Source organism: Arachis hypogaea, chromosome 15 (assembly GCF_003086295.3).
Source record: "Arachis hypogaea cultivar Tifrunner chromosome 15, arahy.Tifrunner.gnm2.J5K5, whole genome shotgun sequence".
NCBI lineage: Eukaryota > Viridiplantae > Streptophyta > Magnoliopsida > Fabales > Fabaceae > Arachis > Arachis hypogaea.
In genome coordinates this window covers 107,046,979-107,068,336 of record NC_092050.1, presented here as the reverse complement: position 1 = coordinate 107,068,336, position 21,358 = coordinate 107,046,979, and the positions used below count along the sequence as shown (strand labels likewise).

Sequence of the window (21,358 nt, the reverse complement as noted above, 5' to 3'; positions counted from 1 at the left end):
AAATGATTTTGGAGTTTGATTGGTTGTCGAAGAACCGGGTTTTGTTGGATTATTTTGAACGGACAATTCGGTTTATGCCGGAAGGAGAAAATGGAGTAGTAGTAGCTACGTGGTATTACATAAACTCTATAATGGTGCATTGTAGTGGGGAGGAGTGTCAGGGTTATATTCTGTTGGCTACGTATACGTTGGGTGATGCCCAGAACTTAGATCAGATACCGGTGGTTAAAGATTTTCCAGAAGTGTTCCTGGAAGATATCCCTGAGTTCCCACCTCAAAGGGAAATTGAATTTGCGATCGAATTGGTGCCGGGAGCCGAACCAGTGTCGATTACACCGTATAGGATGGCTCCGATAGAGCTGGTAGAATTAAAGACTCAGTTGGAAGAGCTTCTAAATAAGAGGTTCATTTAACCGAGTGTATCACCGTGGGGAGCGCCAGTTTTATTGGTAAAGAAGAAGGATGGAGGAATGAGATTGTGTGTGGATTACCGACAATTGAACAAAGTGACTGTGAAGAATAAGTACCCGCTGCCAAGGATAGATGACTTGATGGACCAATTACAAGGAGCTAGAGTTTTTTCCAAGATTGATTTGAGATCCGGTTACCATCAAATAAGGGTGAAGGAAGATGATATCCCTAAGACTGCGTTTAGGACACGCTATGGACACTACAAGTTTGCGGTAATGTCTTTTGGGTTAACAAATGCACCTGCTATTTTCATGGATTACATGAACAGAGTGTTTCGTCCCTTTTTGGACAAATTCGTGGTGGTTTTCATAGATGATATCTTAGTTTATTCTAAAACAGTGAAAGAGCATGAGGAGCACTTGATGATTGTGTTGCAAATTTTGAAGGAGCGGAAGTTGTACGCTAAGTTGTCAAAGTGCGAGTTCTGGAAGGAGGAAGTAAAGTTCTTAGGCCACGTGGTGAGCAAAGGAGGAATAGTTGTAGACCCTTCTGAGGTAGAAGTGGAGATGGAGTGGGAAAGACCGATGACGGTGACGGAAGTTAGGAGCTTCTTGGGCTTAGTAGGATATTACCGAAGATTCATTGAAGGATTTTCCCGGATTGCATTACCGATGACGAGGTTAACAAGGAAAGAGGTGCCATTTGTGTGGACATCAGAGTGCGAAGAGAGTTTTTAGTCTTTAAAGCAGAGATTAACTTCAGCACCTGTTCTAATCTTACCAGAACTGCATGAACCGTTTGAAGTATATTGTGATGTGTCACTGAAAGGTTTGGGTTGCGTGTTGATGCAACATCGGAATGTGGTGGCCTACGCATCGCGTCAGCTGAAATCGCATGAGATGAATTACCCCACTCATGACCTGGAATTAGCGGCGATTGTGTTTGCATTGAAGATTTGGAGACACCACTTATACAGAGTAAGGTTTAGCGTCTTTTCTGATCGTAAGAGTCTCAAGTATATCTTTGATCAGAAAGAGCTAAATATGCGCCAGAGAATGTGGATGGAATTGCTTAAAGATTATGATTTCGAGTTGAATTATCACCCTGGAAAGGCAAACGTATAGCAGATGCTCTGAGTCAGAAATCTTTAACAATTGCTTGGATGAGAATCAAGGAAGAAGAGCTAGTGGATAAGTTCGTAGATCTTAAGCTGGATATTGGTGAAGTTGCTAGGAGAGCTTGTTTGAACCAGCTACAAATCTCAAGCACGTTTAAAATAGAAATACAAAGGGCTCAGCAAGATGAGCAGAGGCTCCAACAATTGTTTCAACCTGTTGGTGATAAGAGGTGCGAAGAATTCACTAAGGATGATGAAGGGTTATGGAGATACAAGGGAAGAATTTGCATACCAGATGTGGGGAATTTGAGGCAAGATTTATTGTCAGAAGCTCACAACAGTGGGTTTTCCATTCATCCCGGAAGCACGAAGAAGTATTATGACTTAAAGAAGATGTTCTGGTGGCCGGGGATGAAAGGTGATGTAGCAATAGTAGTATCCAAGTGTTTGACTTGTCAAAAAGTCAAGATAGAGCATCAGAAACCGTCAGGAATGTTACAATCACTTGAGATTCCTCAGTGGAAGTGGAAAGGAATTGCTATAGATTTTGTGACCGGTTTACCGAGGACTAGATCGAGATTTGATGCGATTTGGGTGATCGTGGATCGCTTAACCAAATCCGCTCATTTTCTGCCTATTCGAGTGAACTGTTCTATGGAAGAGTTAGCAAGATTGTACATCAAGGAGATAGTAAGGTTGCATGGTGTGCCGTCGAGCATAGTATCGGACCGTGATTCGCAATTCACTTCAAGATTTTGGGGCGCTTTCCAAAGGGCTTTCGGTACGAAGCTATGTCTCAGTACCGCATATCATCCGCAAACAGATGGACAATCAGAAAGGACTATTCAAACATTGGAGGATATGCTGAGAGCATGTGTTTTAGATCAACCCAGAAGTTGGGACCGATACATGCCATTAGTGGAGTTTGCGTACAACAATAGTTTTCATGCGAGCATTGGGATGGCTCCGTATGAGGCTTTGTATGGACGGAAGTGCCAGTCTCCACTTTGTTGGTATGAATCTGGTGAAGCAAGTGTATTGGGTCCAGATGTGGTAGCAGAGACTACTGAGAAGATTAAGAAAATACGAGAAAGGATTTTGACTGCTCAGAGTCGACAAAAGAGTTATGCGGATCAGAGAAGAAAACCGTTAGAGTTTGAAGTAGGAGAACATGTATTCCTTAAGGTAACACCGACAACTGGGGTTGGAAGAGCAATCAAGACCAAGAAGTTGAACCCAAGATACATAGGACCGTTTGAGATTCTAAAGAGATTCGGGCCGGTGGCGTATCAAGTCACTTTGCCACCTCATCTGTCTAATTTGCATGACGTATTCCACGTGTCACAGCTCCGTAAGTACACGCCGGATGCGGCTCATGTGTTGGAGCCTGAATCGGTCGAGTTGGAAGAGAACTTGACTTTCCAAGTAACACTAGTGAGGATCGATGACACTAGTGTGAAGAAGCTGCGAGAAAAGGATGTTCCATTAGTTAAAGTTGCTTGGGAGCAAGCCGGAGAAGAAGAGCACACTTGGGAAATTGGAGTCTGAGATGCGAAAGGATTACCCCGAGCTTTTCTCAGGTAATTCAAATTTTGAGGGCAAAATTTCTTATTTGGTGGGGAGAACATAAGAACCGCAACTAATCAACCGGTTAATTAAGTGATTAATTGCCCAAATTAGGCTTCGAAAAGTTAGAGTGAGAATTTGAGGATTTAAAGGTGATTTTCAGACTCAGTAGGTCTTTCTGAGTCAGAAAATGTGCTTTCTGCAAAAAACCGTGAAAAACCACGAACCGACAGTTGAACCGCTTGAACCGGTTCAAGTCTGCCCGGTACCGCATGAGGAAAAGTGAAAATCGGCAAAAACCTTAGAAAAACATTAGGGATGAAAAACCGGGCGTTAATTTTAAAGGTTTGGCCCAAAATTGGGTCAAACGGGCTAAAAATGCTAACGGGTTGGACCGGGCCCAAGTTGGGCCCAAGCCCAACATATAAAAGGCTCATTAAATGAACCAAATCAGCCACAACAATAAACAAACACAACACTCATGCTGAAAAGAGAAAGGGGAGGAGAAGAAGAAGAAACACTATTCACCTCCTTCTTCTCTAGCTAATATCTTGAGCTACGGTACTCTGATTTACGTGCCGTCAGCGACTACGCATTCCTTGCGAAGAGCTCTACAAATCCCATGTAAGAAACTGGTAAGGAAAGCTCGAATACCTCTCAGTTTCTCTCCTCAAAATTTCGGGCATATAGGATTTTTGATTAAATGAGTTTTTGTGATTCTTGGTGATTTATATGTATATAGTTTGATTATTGTGGCTTTGGGAGCACTTGGAACTTATTTGTGCTTATTGGAGTGGATTTGAAAGCTTAGAATTTGGTTAAAAGCTATTTGGTGATCAGTTTGAGTTTTGGTGCATAAAGGGAATCGGCCAAGGTATGGTTTCGATTTTCTCTATGTAGTATATAATATTCATGGACACAGAGGCTAGTGACTAATAAGATAGGTTGAACTAAAATGATGGTTGGTGTGTTAAATGTTGATGAATTGATGAATGTTGGGTTGATTTGTGATGAATTTTGATGATATGATGTTGTTGAATGATTGTATGGATTGGAAGTTGGTTCCTTTTGATAATTGTAGTGTTGTGATTTTTGAAATGGTGGGTTTGATGGTGATTTTGATCATAAGTATTATATAGTTGATGTTGAAATTGGGAGTAATAAAATGAGAAGGAGAATGTGGTTAGGTTGGTGTATTATGGTATAACTAGTACATTTTGATGAAAAGTGGTGTTTTAAATGGCTTGATGTGATTTGGTATGGGTATGGTAATAAATTTTGAAAATTGTGAAGTTTGGTAAAATTGAGTTTTTGATGAATTTTGTACGATCATAACTTTTGCCTCGATTTTTGAAATTGATTGAAATTTATTTATAATTGAAGATCTTTAAAAACTCTTTAAATTGATATAAAATTTGGGAAAATTGGAATTTTGTAGAGGAAGTTATGATCCTTCAAAGTTGGTGTTAAAAATCTGAAATTCTGCAAAGTTGCAGAATTTCAAGATTTCTGATATGTGCGGATGCACAGGTCTGTGTGGACGCACACCCTGCAAATATTTCAACCTGTGTGGACGCACACACTTGTGCGCACGCACAGGTAGGAAAGTGTGTTCTGTTCGCAACGCTAGCACGGCTTGTGCGCGCACATATCCAATGAAAAACTTCGACTTGTGCGGACGCACAGGTCGGAAAGGTCAGTCTGTTGGGGGCGCTGGCACAGGTTGTGCGAGTGAACAGCTTCTGAAAATTTTTTCACCTGTGCTTACTGATGCGGGCAGAAATTGGTGAATTAAAAATTTATTAGAATATGTGCGTTGCAAGTATAGTTCTTAACTCACCAGAAATCCACCGCTCAATTTAGAAAGGTGTCACAGAAAATTGAAATTTAAAATACTGGGAGTATGAATCACAGGTCGTCTCCCAACGAGTTGCAGGAAAGGGTGCTATTTTATTAATCAGATGTTTTCGAAAAGGTTTGAGTTGAGTAAATAGGAAATTAAATTGATGAAATTGAATAATGTAAATAAAAGCCTTGACTGGGAGTTGATTACATGGAAGCCCTATTCTTGATGGAACACTCTTAAGATTAATTGACAATTGAGAGTTATTTCGTTTAGTTATCATTTACTAAGTAAGGGAAGGTAAAACAAGTTGGAATATTGTTCTATCCACAAGTCCCAATCCACTCTTGGGAGGATTGGTGTCAGGAATTAGAAAGCAAACCAACAATAACCCAATTACAATCTTTCTCTTGAATCTTCCAACTCAAGGGTTCCTTTCAATCAACTCCCCATCAAGTTAGGGAACTACTCACTCATTGTAAAGGTAAAATTCATAGCATATAAAAAGGAATTAAAGAAAGATATTGTAAATAAAAATTAAAAATAGTCAATTAAAAATAAAAGTGATCCTTGTATTAAATAATCCTAAAAAGATTCCAATGGTAAAATTAAACAAAGCAAAGAACATGGAAGAGTAAGCCAAGTAAAGAAAACAAACTAGAATGACGAAGTCTTGATGAGATAATAACTCTTCTCAATATCCCAATGCAAAAAGCTAGAGAAACTAAAATCCTAAGAACTATCAATGTCTCGAGAGAGAAACCTAGGGGAGGAGTAAAACTAGATCCAAAAACTAAAACTTATGTAGAATGAATGTTATCCCTGGTTTTTTCATGTTCTCTGGCTCTAGTCTGCTGTTCTGGGCCAAAAACTGGGTCAAAATAGGGTCCAAAATCGCCCCCAGCAAATCCTGCAGATTATGCAGATCGCACATGTCACGCGATCGCGTCATCCATGCGAACGCGCTTTTCCTCGCCACGCGTTCGCGTCGTCCACGCCTCTGCGTCGCTCGTACTTTCCCAATCCGCGCGGTCGCGTGAGCCACGCTGCCGCGTCACTGCGATTTCTCCTCTTTCGTGCAGTCGCATGAGCCATGCGGCCGCGTCACTTCTCGCTGGTTATCTCCCCAATTTCTTGTGTTCCTTCCATTTTTGCTAGCTTCCTTTCCAATCTCCAACTCATTCATGCCTCATAAAGCCTGAAACGCTTAACACAGAGATCACGGCATCGAATGGAATAAAGGAGAATTAAAATGCATAATTAAAAGTCTCTAGAAAGCAGTTTTCAATCATGTAATAATTTCAGGAAGGAAATATAAATGCATGCTAAATTAATGAATAAGTGGGTAAGGATCATGATAAAACCACACAATTAAACACAATATAAACCATAAAATAGTGGTTTATCAACCTCCCTACACTTAAACATTAGCATGTCCTCATGCTTAATTGAAGGAGATAAAGTAAATAAGTATGAACATGCAGAAACTCATGCAATGCAATGCAATCCTATATATATGAATGCAACTATATGATTCCTGTCCACTTGATCAAAAGTAAATAAGCTCTTCAAAACAATTACAAATCAAATTCCACTAATTCTATCATTATACAGTAAGACAGATAAAAGTGCAAGAAGATAGCTTATGAAAGCAGGAAACATGGAAATTCAAGCATTGAACCCTCACTGATGATGTATGTACGCTCTAATCTCTCTAGTGTATAGGGTAATCACTCTATCCTTCTCTAATCATGCTTTCTAACTTTTGTTCTTCTCCTAACCAATCAACAACAGTTAATATACCAATGCAAACATCATGAGGTCTTTTCAAGGTTGTAATGGGGCCAAGGTAGGTAGGGATACATGTATGGTCAAGTGAGCTTATAAATTGAATCTTTAATTAACCCAAGCTTCAACCCAACCTATATAACTTGCATAACCTTAGAATTCATACCTAGCTACCCAGAATTCCCCTTTTACATTCCATACTCATGTATCAACTTTTTATTTTAATTTTTTTATCATATGTGCATTGATCTTTGAATTCTCAATTCAGCATTGGGGTAATTTTGTCCCCTTATTCATTTATTTATTAAAATTTTATTTTTTTTTAAATAGAAGCAAAAATAAACATAGCTTATCAATGCACATAGATTTTTAATTCTTATAGTTTCACATGAGTAGGTATCCAAATTCCCATTAAATTATCATGACACATTCCCTTAATAACTTTTGTTCCCACAATTTCCCATACTTAACTAGCACACACAATTCTATCTTAAGCTAACCAAAGATTCAATTTGGGATATACAATTGTTTTTCCACTTAAGGTTAGTAATGTGGTGAAATATAGAACAAATGGGATTTAAAGGCTCAAAGTGGTTAACAAAGGTAATTGAAAAGGGTAGACTTAATTTGGATGAGTGAGTTTAAACAAATAATGGCATCAATCATGTGCAAGCATATAAATATAATAAATATTGGACATATAAGATAAAACAAAATATAGATTACACTCATAGAGAAGTAAACACACAAGAATAAAATAATTATGGTTAAATAATGTAACCATGCATAAAGGCTCAAATCTTCACAGGTTGTGTGTTCTTTAGCTCAAACATCATGTTTCAAATACAACTTCAAGCAAATTTATCATAAAAAATTTTAAAAATTAGTGAAATTTTGTTCCAAAGATAGAGTCTTAGAAGAAACTTATTGTCTTTTCAATCAAGTAGAGCATGCATGCAACTAACCTATTACTATGCAATTTATCCTATTCTATAAAAGAAAGAAAAAACTAACTAAAATATCCTAATTTATTGGTGCTAGGGAAGAGAAATTACCTCCGGAAGTCAGGTACTGACCGACCTCCCCACACTTAAGGCTTTGCACCGTCCTCGGTGCCATCTGTCAGGAACAGGGGTGGGCTGGTAGTAGTATCTCCACAGTCGAGACCATCATGGCTCCCTGTGCTGGTAAAGGAAGTGGAGTTCGGGGTGTCTGAGTCCTTGAAGTGTCCCTTGAGTAGTTCCTTGAGGTGTTTGAATCGGCGCTTGTGACGGCGCTCTCTTAACTTCGTTTTCTGTTCTTGCCGATCCAACCTTTTGATTATCTGCTGGAGCAGTTCATCAGTTGTAGGTGCTTGTGGTGGTGAAGAAGGGATATCTTCAACCGGAGCAGTGGGAAGGCTTGTAGTGGCTGCTGGAAGTCTGAGGTACTTCCCATTAGGGACATACTGATCATCCCGTGGGAGCATGGCTTTGGTGTCTCCAGCTCTGTAGGAGACTCCGGCTGCTGAGACAAGATCTGAGACCAAGGCGGGAAAAGGTAAGTTGTCCGCAATTTGTACGTGTCCCATGTCATTCCGGATATGTCTTGGTAGATTCAGAGGCTGGTCTGTAAGGATGCACCATAGTAGAACGGCCATGTCTGCAGTGAAGGAGGACTCGTGAGTGCTCGGAAAGACGTAATGGGACATGATCTGTACCCATACGCGAGCCTCCAAGGTAAGTGCTGAAGCTGATATTCCCTTAGGGCGGGTACGATGGTATCCGTAGATCCAACGGCTGCCAGGTAGTGCGATAACTCTGAGAACAGCTTCCCAGTCAAATTGGTACATCTGGCGCTTGAATGCAGCTTCTTGAAAGGCGTCCAATCCTTCTGGAATAGGGGGAAGACTCAAAGCTTGTTGAATAGCCTCTTCTGTAATGGGACTTGCTTCTGACGGACAAAGACAGACTTCAGGGTAGGCAGGTAGAAGTTAGAGTAGAACTCGACTACCCAAGAAAGATTGACCTGCTTCTGTTGTCTCTGTAGGAAACCCCATTGTCTTCGTTCAATTTGCGGCTCAACAAAAGTGGCAATATTGGGCGGGAGGATAAGAAGGTGTTCGTTGTTGTAACTCCTTTCAGCTAGAATAGGGAACATCTGCTCACAGTAGCGATTTGGAAATCGCGCAATGTCCTTTGCTGGAAAGGCTTTCTCTTTTTCATCAACCTTGATGATCCTCTTAACTCTTTTTGTTGAGGGCTTGACTGCAGTTGAAGAAGGCTCTGCCACTAGTGCTCTTTTAGTTCCTCTTCTTGCTGGAGATTTGGGAGTAGCTTTCTCTTTTCCTTTCTTGGTGGCCATCCTGAAAAGGGAAGAGAGAGTAAATTGAATTCAAAGAGATAAATAGCAAAGAAGAGAACGAAAAAGGATGGTTATAAATGCACAATAAAAGGTAAATGATGTTAACACACGCTCATGAGTACATGTGAAAGATCATTAATGGAAAATAATTAGTGCATATGATGACAAGTGAATGCAAGGTGTTTATTGGCATGCCGGCAAAGGGCATGAGTAGCATAGATCAAGCATCACTCTGTAGCAAACCATCACGTTTGTATTGACAATTAAATTCAATTAATATAATAGTAAAGGGAATTTGTGAAAAGCAAGCATTGAATAGTAGAATAACATAGAGAAGTGCATAATGCCATATGGGCTTTTTCACAAACACATAGCATGCATGGTAAATAAGGTATAGAAAGTATTAAAGTGAACATGCAAGCAACCCTTTAAAGAAAATAATATATAATTGCCAACAATTTGCAACAATCCACAAGCATATAATGAAGAATAAGGACTCAAATAAAATTCTAACACCATGTAAAAAGGAAAGAAGAAAAAAGAAAATATGAATAATGAAAAGAAAAAGAAAAAAAAAAGAAAATAACATATAAAATAAGAAGAATGATAGAAAAGAAAAGGATGAAGAAGAAAATAAAACCTTGTTAATGGAGGTGAGGGAGAGAGAGTGAAAGGTGAGATAGAAGGAAGAAGGGAGGAGGAAGAAATAAGGAGGGAAAAGAAAAATTAGGATTTGGAGAAGAAAAAGATATGATAATTGGCAAAATTAGGTTGAGCTGTGCGGCGCAAGCGACGCGATCGCATGGGGCACGCGGTCGCGCGACTTGCGCTTAAGGTGAGGGACGCGGTCGCGTCGGTCACGCAGTCGCGTGACCTAGTTTGTGCCAATGGCGCGAGGGTTGGCTTGCACTCGCACAACTCTCTGTTCAAAATCATTAAATGCCAAATTTTTGGTGACGCGATCGCATGGGGCATGCGATCGCGTGAGTGGGCAGTTTATGGCGTACGATGCGGCCACGTGGGGCACGCGGTCGCGTGAGGGGGACTGTGCGTCCAGCGCCAGTCCAGCACCACTCTAGCACAACTTTTAGCTATGCACCCTTTCTACGTCGAAAATCAGGGCACGCGGTCGCGTGGGAGGTCATTATGCCCATACGACGCGGTCGCATGGGCGATTTGTGCCACTGGCACTCCTCCAGCCATGCTCCAGCGTGACTCTCTGTTCGTTTTTATTTTTTCTCCCCTCTCCTTGCAACGCGGACGCGTCGCTGATGCGGTCGCGTCGCGTGGCATTTTTTTTTTAAAGTATGTAAATGCAGATGCACGAAATATACTAATAAAGAGAAGAGTTATTGGATAAGAAAACTAAAAATAGAGAAAAGAACGATCATACCATGGTGGGTTGTCTCCCGCCTAGCACTTTGCTTTAACGTCCATAAGTTGGACGCTCCACTAGCTCAGTCTGTGGCTATGTGGGGATCTTCCAAGAGGAAGATCTCGAGTTCCTTGTCTTTCTTCCGCTTTTCGCCATGGTACAACTTTAAACGATGTCTATTAACTTTGATAAGCTCCGAGCTCGAAGGATGGCTAAGGTGATAGACTCCGTACGGTTTGGCCTTCTCTACTCTGTATGGACCTTCCCATCTTGATCTCAACTTGTCTGGCATGAGCCTCAGTCGAGATTTGTAAAGGAGGACTGAGTCCCCAGGTTGGAACTCTTTCCTCTTAATGTTCTGGTCATGTACAGCCTTCATCTTCTCCTTGTGTAGTCTTGAGTTCTCATAAGCTTCTAGGCGAAGGCTCTCCAGTTGTTGCAATTGCAACTTCCTTTCAGCTCCGGCTTTCTCAATTCCCATATTGCACTCCTTGACTGCCCAAAAGGCTTTGTGCTCTATTTCAACTGGGAGATGGCAAGCTTTTCCATAAACTAAGCGAAAAGGACTCATCCTAATGGGTGTTTTGTATGCTGTTCTGTATGCCCAGAGTGCATCTTATAGCCTGGTGCTCCGTCTCTTCTATGAGGCTTTACTATCTTCTGCAAGATACGCTTTATCTCTCTATTTGACACATCGGCTTGCCTATTAGTCTGAGGATGGTATGCTGTTGCAACCTTATGAATTATCCCATGCTTCTTCATTAGTCCTGTTAGTCTCCTGTTACAAAAATGGGTGCCTTGATCGCTCACGATTGCTTGTGGGGATCCGAAGCGACAGATAATATGGTTTCTCACAAAGGAAACAACAGTGTTAGCATTATCGGTGCGGGTAGGAATTGCTTCCACCCATTTGGAAACGTAATCCACAGCTAACAATATATAAAAATAACCATTAGAATTTGGAAATGGACCCATGAAGTCAATGCCCCAAACATCAAAAATTTCACAGAAAAGCATATATTGTTGAGGCATCTCATCCCTCTTGGATATATTACCAAATTTTTGGCATAGGAGGCAAGATTTACAAAATTCAGCAACGTCTCTAAAAAGAGTAGGCCACCAGAATCCACAGTCCAAGATTTTTCTAGCAGTTTTTTGAGGGCCAAAATGTCCTCCACTCTCAGATGAGTGACAGGCCTCTACGATGGACTGGAATTCTGATTGAGGCACACACCGTCTAATTACCTGATCAGCGCCACATCTCCATAAATATGAGTCATCCTATATATAATATTTAGACTCGCTTTTCAGCTTGTCTCTTTGATGCTTAGAAAAGTTTGGAGGAAATGTGCGGCTAACTAGATAATTAGCTACAGGTGCATACCAAGGGGATACTTCAGATACTGCTTGCAGGTTATCAAATGGAAAATTATCATCTATAGGAGTAGAATCATCCTTAATGTGCTCAAGGCGACTCAAGTGGTCTGCTACTAAATTCTGGTTACCACTCCTATCCTTTATTTCTAAATCAAATTCTTGTAATAGCAGTATCCAACGTATAAGCCTTGGTTTGGACTCCTTTTTAGATAATAGATACTTTAAAGCTGCATGGTCCGAATACACTACTACTCTAGTACCAAGTAAATAAGCTCGGAATTTATCCAGAGCAAAAACAATAGCAAGAAGCTCTTTCTCAGTAGTAGTATAATTCGACTGGGCAGCGTCTAAAGTTTTAGACGCATAAGCAATAACAAAAGGATCCTTACCTTCGCGCTGAGCCAGCGCTGCTCCTACTGCATGGTTGGAAGCATCGCACATGATTTCAAACGGCTGACTCCAGTCTGGTCCTCTTACAATTGGAGCTTGAGTCAGGGCGGCCTTCAGCTTATCAAACGCTTGCTTGCAATCTTCACTGAACTCGAACTCAATATCCTTCTGTAGTAATCTGGATAAAGAAAGTGCTACCTTACTAAAGTCCTTAATAAATCTCTTGTAAAAACCTGCATGGCCAAGGAACGAACGGACTTCCCTCACAGAAGAGGGGTAAGGTAAACTAGAAATAACATTCACCTTTGCTGGGTCTATAGAAATGCCATTATTAGATACCACATGTCCTAATACAATCCCTTGTTTTACCATAAAATGACATTTTTCAAAATTCAATACAAGGTTTGTATTAACACATCTATCTAATACTCTAGATAATCCATCTAAGAAAAGGCTAAAAGAATCACCATAAACGCTAAAATCATCCATAAAAACCTCCATACAGTCCTCAATAAGATTAGAGAAAAGACTCATCATACACCTTTGGAAAGTAGCTGGTGCATTGCACAAGCCAAAAACGCTTAACACACAGATCACGGCATCGAATGGAATAAAGGAGAATTAAAATGCCTAATTAAAAGTCTCTAGGAAGCAGTTTTCAATCATGTAATAATTTCAGGAAGGAAATATAAATGCATGCTAAATTAATGAATAAGTGGGTTAGGATCATGATAAAACCACACAATTAAACACAATATAAACCATAAAATAGTGGTTTATCACTTACGCACACTCCTGTGCGTACGCACACATCTTAAAATCTCCTGAGCGTGCGCACGCACACACCCCTGTGCGGCCGCACACGTCCTGTTTCTTAAAAATTTTCTTGTTTTTCAATTATTCTACCTTCCCAACAAGGTTGTAAGCTTCTAAAACACCATTTAAGAGTTTTGGGCTTGATTTTGAGTATTAGAACAAGGGATGTAACTTAAGGTTGCTAGAACACGATTTTATGATAAATTAGAAAACGGAGGCTTAGGTTTCTGGCATGCTGAGAATGATTTGACGTTGGGTGGAGGATGAGTGATATATGAGATAAGGAATGATGAACTTTTGACATTGGAAACTGAGTTATGAAAGGGACAGTGGTTGAGGTGAGTCGAGGACTCGGATTGAGATGATGGATCTCTGTGTACTGAAAATTTTTCTGAAAACCACTGAAATATTGTTTTTACTGAGAATATGAGACGCTATGCGCCCGGCAGGGACGGCGGTTGGATCCCGCCTGTCGAGGTAGCGGCGGCAACGTAAGGGCAGTGGTTCTTCCCGCCTGCGATGAGATGTGAGGTCAATGCCAAGAGTATCCCGCTCGCATCCCTTCGGACCTATAGAGCGTGCAGGCGCCGGTACCTGGACAGTGATCCGGGCACTATATCTTAGGGGTTCCCATATGAGAAATCCGAAGGGCAACGTCTCCATGGAGATGTGTCGGGTTGGCAGTTGAACCGACAATGTGATATCACAGCCAGTAGGGAAGGCATTCATCATATGCATTTCCTATCTGTTTATTTGCTTTGTCGACTTGTAATTGTATGCCTACTTGAATAACATGCCTATTTGCTTACTTGATCTACTTGAATTGTATGCTTTTACTTGTGAATTACTTGCAATGTTATTAATTGTGCTTTCTACTAGGATTGAGGAGGTTCGGAAGACGGTGGCGATGGAATCGCATGAAGGATAGGTTGGTGAAGGCTATGGGACAGCGGTGTTTAGTTAGAATAGAAATCACTTAAGATAGATTACCCGGCTTATTTATGATGAGGTTTATATTATGCTTATTTGTTTTAGAATGCTTTAAGCTTGAATCTTGTGATGGATATGGAGCTTAGGATTGCCTTTAGCGTCCCGGGGTCTTATATCCTACATCACTGGGCACTATTACCATACTGAGAACCTCCGGTTCTCATACCATATCTTTGTTGTGTTTTTCAGATGCAGGTCGCAACCCACCTCGGTGAGTAGCTTTGGGATGGTGACAGAAGCGGAGGATCCTGGACTATTTTGGAATCTTTTTGGTTTATCTATTTATACATCTCTCTTTTGTATTTTGTTTAGCCTAGAGGCTTGTATTATGAGCGAAAAACTTGTATAAGCTATTTTAAAACTGTCAAGTTTCTATATGATCTGTATATGGCTAGCCGGCTTAAACTCCGCGAGTCGAGGCTAGTTTCTTATGACATTATACTATTATACTATTACATTGTTTATATCACTTCTATTTTTTATGCCTTAAGATAGTACGGTTTGCGCTTTTCAAATCCTGTCTTTGAGCTATTTCTTTTATCGGGCTTCTAGATTATTATATTCCTTCTATATATATACTTTGTATGAGCTTAGAACTGTCATAATCTCTAATTAACCTTTACTTTACGACGCAAGGTAAGGCTTAGGCTAATTAGGGTGTTACAAGTCACGTGCCGCTTTTCACGCGTGTGCGTGGACGACACGTGCACATCGCTAGCCAAAATTCCTCCTCACACGTACACGTGGGTGACGCGTGCACGTAGCCATGAATTCTCCAAATGCTCATTTCTTTATGAATTCTCCACTTTACATGCTTTTCTCTTCACTTCTTCCATCCAATACTTGCCTTATGGATCTGAAATCACTCAACAAACATATCAAGGTATCAAATGGAATTAAGGTGGATTAAATTTAGCTATTTTAAGGCGTAAAAAACATGTTTTCCCACTTAAGCACAAATTTAGAGAGAATTACAAAACCATGCTATTTCATTGAATAAATATGAGATAGGTTGATAAAATCTCCTAAATTAAGCACAAGATAAACCACAAAATTGGAGTTTATCAGTCTCGGAGGTGTTTATCTTTCCATATTAAAACTTCTTACTAACTATTTTACAATGAAAGATTCTTTCTACGGAAAATTGTAAGTGATTAAACTCTAATTTCTTAGCAATTTAATCTCCTCTGATCCTCATCAAATGCCATGGTCAGTGGTCATTCAATTCGAATTAGAGGGTGAAGTTTAGAAAACTAGTTTATACCACAAAGACCCTAATCACCACAGATCCCAACTGAACAGATGTTCCCATGTTCCCAACGAGTTATGGATTAGCCATCTAGGAAGTGTGTTCTTAAGCTATAGTTCAGGAGACCTTGGTCAGAGTATCACAAGAACTCATGTAGAAAAACGATCATACTTCCGTTCCACCCAGTTTCATTAGATTAAGAACGATACACACCTTAGAATTGAATCAAACATATATTAAAATAAAAAAATAAAAATATTAATCCATAAAAATAAACAGAGCTCCTAACCTTAACCAGGAGGTTTAGTTGCTCATAACTTTACAAAGAAAATAAGGTTCTAAAAAGATGCTGAGGAAGAAGATCTCTAAACCTAATCTATCATCTCCTATAAATACTAATCTAATAATAAATACTAAACTTAAAATATATTATTTTAAAATAAAAATTACAAAGATAAAATAAGATAAGCCTAGGAAGTGCGAAATCCACTTGGACGACCAATTGGTGAATGGCTCGGACAGCAAGCTGGCGTTAAACGCCAGAATTGGACGTTGAATGCCCAAGAGGAAGTGTGCGCTTCTGACTCTAGCCCCCTTGCTGGTGTTGAACACCAGGTTGGGCGTTCAGCGCCCAAAGGGGAACTGACAGCATTTTTGTCTCTTTTTCCAGGCTTTTCCAAACTGCTCCGATTTTCACCTAAAACTATGAAAACAAAAGAAAAACTCAAAGTAGCATCCAAAGGTGAATTTCGCACCAAAATCTAATAAAACTTAATAAAATCTAACTAAAAAGAATATAAAAACAAATAGAAAAAGGGTATAAGATGCTCACGCATCATTTATCAAAAGTGGTGTGTAGTGGAATGAAGTCAAGAGATCGGATGGACATGTCTCCCAACCAAAAAAGATTGTTGGGGTATGCACTAAATTCCTTTTCTTCCATGATGGTGGCCGAACTTCCTTGTTCCACCAAAGTCCTGTGGAAATTTACATTAGAGTATTATTGTGATCACGACGGGATCGTCGTGCCCCGATGTTATCCCTTGCACATCTTCTTTCATGAAGGAAATAGTGGGCAAGTCGGGGACTTCAGCCTCCTCCCTAACTTGGTAGACATCTTTCAAATGCCTTTTGCGGGAGGACTTAGTTATTCCAACTCTTGCAAATCCTCCTACTATCATGTGGATGTGTCTATCAGTAGTTCGTGGTAGCCAATCTCGTCGACTCCTATCTCCCTTCACTCTTTTTCTTTTCCCTTGATCATCTGATCTTTCTGCTAAGTATCTTTCTAACCGACCTTCCCTGGCCAGTTTTTCTATTACATTTTTCAAGTCGTAGCAATCATTAGTGGAATGTCCATATATCTTGTGATATTCGTAGTATTCTGCCCGACTTCCATCTTTCTTGTTTTTGATGAGACAATGACGTGGAAGCTTCTCGATATGGTAGATCTCCCTATAGATGTCAACAAGGGAGACTCGCAGGGGGTATAGTTATGATATCTTCGAGACTTGTCCGAGTTGTACTCGCCCTTTTTCTTCTCTTTTCTATCTCGAATCTAGTAAGGAAGATTTTGCTTAGTAGGTTCTCTTAGTTGAGCATTTTCTTCCATGTTGATGCGCTTTTATGCTCGCTCTTGTACCTCGTACGGGGAGGTCGGGTGTCGCTTTGGTATGGATTGGGAGAATGGTCCTTCTTTGAGGCCATTAACTAGCCCTATTATTACTGCCTTTGTAGGCAAAGTTTGGTTGTCTAAGAAGGCTGTGTTGAATATTTCCATGTAAGATTGGAGGGTTTTTCTGACCTCTTGCTTGACTCCTAGGAGGCTTAGAGCGTATTTGACTTTCTTTCTGAACGGAGAATCGAGTGAGAAACTTTCTTGCAAGATCATCGAAGCAGGTTATGGACCTAGGTAGTAGACTGTCGAACCACTTTATTGCCACCTTGGTTAACATCGTCGGAAAAGCTTTGCAACGAGTTGCATCTGACGCGTCAACCAAGTACATCCAGCTTTTAAAGTTGCTTAGATGGTGTCTCGGGTCAGTCTTTCCATCATAGAGGTCCATGTCAAGGCTCTTAAAGTTTCTGGCAACACTAGCCCGCATAATCTCTTCAATGAATGGATTTTCCCCTCTAAAAAAGGTTTTCTTCCTGATCTGCATGATTGCTCCAACCTCAAAGGTCGGCTACTAATTTCAAAAGCTTTTCTTCCCTCCTGGCCGTCGTACTTCCCTTCTTAGGTCTCTTTCAGCTTCTCTTTGCCGTTCTATCTCCTGCTCAAGTTGTTTTAGTCGGCCATGGTGTCCGTATAAGAGTCTCATGAGTTCTGTTGGATGTCGGTTTACCACGTCCTCATGTGGGTGTATTTCGAAGTTGATTCTTCAGGGTTGAGGATTTTCCAAAGTCCATTCCCCAATAGAACTGTCCGCTCTATCTTGTCGCGGGGGTATTACTATTGCATGATTGTCGTTGTGATGTTTTGGCTCGGATTCGGATGTCGTATGTCCGTCTTTGAGTTGATCGTCTGCCATAGTTAGGTGCAACTTCCAGGTTCCCGACAACAGCATCGATGTTCTGAGAGTTACCTAAAAATGGGTTGCTTTTGGGACTGGATGTGAGGTCCAATCTCCCTTTGAGGCAACATCCAACTTCTGTTGGTATCGAGGTGCCGCCATCCAAATTCCTCGTGAGGAGGTGAGCGTGGTACTTGCAAAAAATTCCAATGCTTAAGTTAGCACGAGTTTTAAAAAGGTTTTTTTGTAGATTGAATTCAAAGTATATCCGATGGTGTCAAAGTATTTATAGTAATAAAGGTAAAGTCAATAATCACTTTTTAGAGTGACTCCACCTTTAATGGTGGATCACCGTCCCCTTTTGTTAGGAAAGTTGTTGAGATCTCCTTTCTAAATGAATAGAAGAAATTGTAAAAGTCAATTACTGCTCATGGCAAGTAGGACTTATATAACGTCGTCGCGTCCGACCTCTTATGAGGTCAGGCAGATGTCAATCCAACTAATGTCTGTTGATTAGGCTTTGCTTATTTTGGACCTAGCTAAGTAGTGATTAGAGTATGAACAAATAGGTTGTTTGAAGGAGTTAATTGATAAGGTTGATAATTGTAGTTTTGGAAAAAGTTAAATATAAGGTACTTTTAGGTTTATTAAGAGTAAAAATTTGAAGTGAAAATGATAAAGATAGAGACTAAAAAACGGAAGTTTTTTTTTGTAAAATTATGCAAAAAAAATTAGTCAACATTGATCATAACTTGGCTCTTAAAGATTGAGATAGGATTTATTGGTTTGAAATGCTTCATGAGTTTTGTTTTACGCTAAGAAAAGACACAATTTGGCTTCTATTCATTTTCTCGAAGGACAGACTATTCATAACTTGTAATTTATGGGGTTATACACCTTTGCTTCTAAGTGTAGTATATGCTTCGACCGTAGTATATGCTTCCTCCTCAGTCCTCACACCCTCCCTTTTATCATACTTTGATGCAGATTTACAAGCATGTCAGCACAAATTAGGAGAACTTAACTACAACACTAAATGTTCTGCCAAGTTCAGCTTCAAATGTCATTCTTATAGGAGACAAACAAAGCATGAAGAAACAAGGCAAAAGGAATATTGTTGCACCATGCTCGTATAGTCTGACAGATTATTGCATGCCAGACTAAGAATTTTGGTGCTTGTGGTACACTAGCTATTCTTTATTCTTAGTAGTAACATTCTAATCATAATGGTTTATTTTCAATGCTTGAGAAAACTGCAAAGATACTAGAGGAGACGACAATGCCCTCCAACATGTATGAAAGATTTTATCCAAAACATTTGTGTTGTCTATATACTCATTTATTCATGCACAACCAGCCAACTCATTCTTCTCCACCATTAGATGAGATGAGTCAGTCACACACCATACAAAAGTGAGTTTGTTCGATGCCTATGGAGAAGTGAGCACAAAAACCATTTATAAATAATGCCGTTCCATCCCTTTTGCTTTCAAGGAGTATGATGAAATAAACCATTCTGTTTAGAATGAAAATGGCATTTTCCAATAGCAATATGATCAGCAAAGCAATCAGAGAACTTTGAAGACCATTGGGAATTGGTAATCCACATAATATTCAGATATTAAAACCTCATCATTTTGCCTGCTTTCAAGTAAATCCAATGTTTAGTTTTGTTTCAACGTCTAAAATTTAAATAGATATAGCTGGAAAAGAAAAGTTAATATAAGGTACGAAAATTAGAAAATTAAAAGAAAAAAATCCCTAAGAATCTTGAAGATTGGAAACCATATGACCGAAACAAAACAGGACCAAAAGAGAAAATCAATTGAACTAAAACTACCTAATTCAAATTTAAAGCAATGCATAGATCAAAGCAATCAGAGAACTTTGAAGACCTATATGAAACCAAAGAATTCCACATCAGTTTCAGACATAAAACTTCATCATTTTGCTTTGCTCAATGAAGGATATATCACTATCAAAAATTAAACTACACAAACGCTAATATAATCAATCAAACAAACTGGTTGAGTACTATTCGGCATTAAATAGAGTCAATTGGGCGAGAAAAAACCCTCATTTTATCGCCAAAAAGCGCTAAACAAATAATGCCGAGGGTAAATTTAGCACCTTGAAAACCTTCTCTCGTAATTTCCTTGCAACTAAACTTGAAGATGCAAGGGGCTACGTGATGCATCACTAAATGAAATAATAGAATTGATTTCGTGCGCAAAATGACTCGAATCAAAGGGTAACTTACAGAAGCGGCTAAGAATTTGTTCAACGGAATTGAAGTTGTGACGCCGCGGCTGCATCTTATAGAAGAGTTTGTGGATAGATGAACCTCTTATACTCGGTACTAGCCTACTAAGGTTCCAATTAGGGTTTCGGCGTTTTTGTTTTCGCCCATGAGATTTAGGATTTTGGTAAATAATTTGAAGGTTTATTTTTGGGGCATTACTTTAGGGCTTTAAAAGTTTGGTAAATAATATTGGGATACTATTCAGGCCCAATAATAGAGTCTAGCTTTCTCAATATTTTTTTCTTTAAATTAGGAGTGAGATTCCAATCCAAAACTTTTAAATGGGGATAAAAAGATTATGTAATTTGAGTTATACTTAGGCTTGGTTTGGTAAAGCTTTTCGAAGAGGTGCTTGTGCTTTTTAAAAGCTCAAGCTCCTCATCTTGTGTTTGGTAAATAAAAAAGATCATGTGCTTGTGCTTGCAGCTTTTAAAAGATTGAGGTACTTTTGAAAGCACCTAAGATAGAGCTTTTCAAAGTTAGCTTGTGCTTTTCAAAATTTAAAAGTCTAATATAACCTCATATATTAACAAATTTTCAAATTTAATGCTTGCATTTATGTCTATTATAACATTTTTAAATTTTAAAAGCTATTTTACCAAATGCAATTGTTGTTGCTTGTGATTATTAAAAGCAATTTTTAATTTAATTTATCAAACATAAATACTACAACTTTTAAAAAGTCATCTTTTAAAAGTTAGCTTTTATAAGCTACTTTCAAAAAATAAAAGCTTTACCAAAACAAGCCTTAGTTTAGCTCATTAGCAGCTTTCTCAATATTATTGGCCCAATAATATAATTTGCATGTTAATTTAGTTTTAATTCACTACTCTGACCCAACAATATAAGGTAGTGTATTTATATAATTTTTTTTAATTATCTTTTTGAGAGAGTGGTTAATAATTTACATGCATTGTGTGATTATTATTTTCATTTGTATTATCCATACAAAAAAAAAAAGATTACTAGTTAATAAATATAAAAGGAGGGAGTAAATTAAGTATCAATAATATTAGTAGAATTTTGCAATACTAAAGTATATATATAACATATTTAAATAAAAGATAAAGATAAAGATATTGCAAATGGTGGATTTTATTTTAGTTCTCTTACTCCGTCACTTTTTTATTTTTAATATGATGAAAGGACTGATGTATAGCTGAGTTATGGGGTGGTGTTTTATTGGCGTATGATGCCTGTCCAAGAGAAATTGGACCGTCCGATGGGGGTACTATAATCAAACGGATCGAGTACAGAAATCGGACGGTACACAAAATC

General features: G+C 39.2%; 1 protein-coding gene and 2 non-coding genes across 4 annotated transcripts; all 3 read right to left on the bottom strand.

Moving 5' to 3' along the window:
• Nucleotides 1-5,488: 5,488 nt before the first annotated feature.
• LOC112750467 (uncharacterized) lies at nucleotides 5,489-20,186 on the bottom strand. 2 transcript variants are annotated; one of them, XM_072216558.1, is made up of 2 exons: nucleotides 20,039-20,186; nucleotides 5,489-9,069 (listed from the first exon to the last, which is right to left on the bottom strand). In XM_072216558.1, exon 2 carries the CDS (start codon nucleotides 8,554-8,556, stop codon nucleotides 7,816-7,818), a length of 741 nt encoding a protein of 246 aa, XP_072072659.1. In that variant the 5' UTR covers nucleotides 8,557-9,069; nucleotides 20,039-20,186; the 3' UTR covers nucleotides 5,489-7,815. The 2 variants fall into 2 exon arrangements, 1 of the variants encoding a protein (XP_072072659.1); XR_003175844.3 differs by lacking the exon at nucleotides 5,489-9,069 and adding an exon at nucleotides 18,603-19,419 and having other exon boundaries at nucleotides 20,039-20,177.
• LOC112753598 (small nucleolar RNA R160) lies at nucleotides 19,342-19,420 on the bottom strand. Its single transcript, XR_003177978.1, has one exon. It is a non-coding gene; the product is annotated as a small nucleolar RNA R160 (small nucleolar RNA).
• LOC112753599 (small nucleolar RNA R160) lies at nucleotides 19,651-19,731 on the bottom strand. Its single transcript, XR_003177979.1, has one exon. It is a non-coding gene; the product is annotated as a small nucleolar RNA R160 (small nucleolar RNA).
• Nucleotides 20,187-21,358: the final 1,172 nt, after the last annotated feature.

Excerpts from the sequence above, each read along its gene's own strand:
- LOC112750467 (XM_072216558.1), bottom strand. The coding sequence starts at position 8,556 with ATGTACCAATTTGACTGGGAAGCTGTTCTCAGAGTTATCGCACTACCT.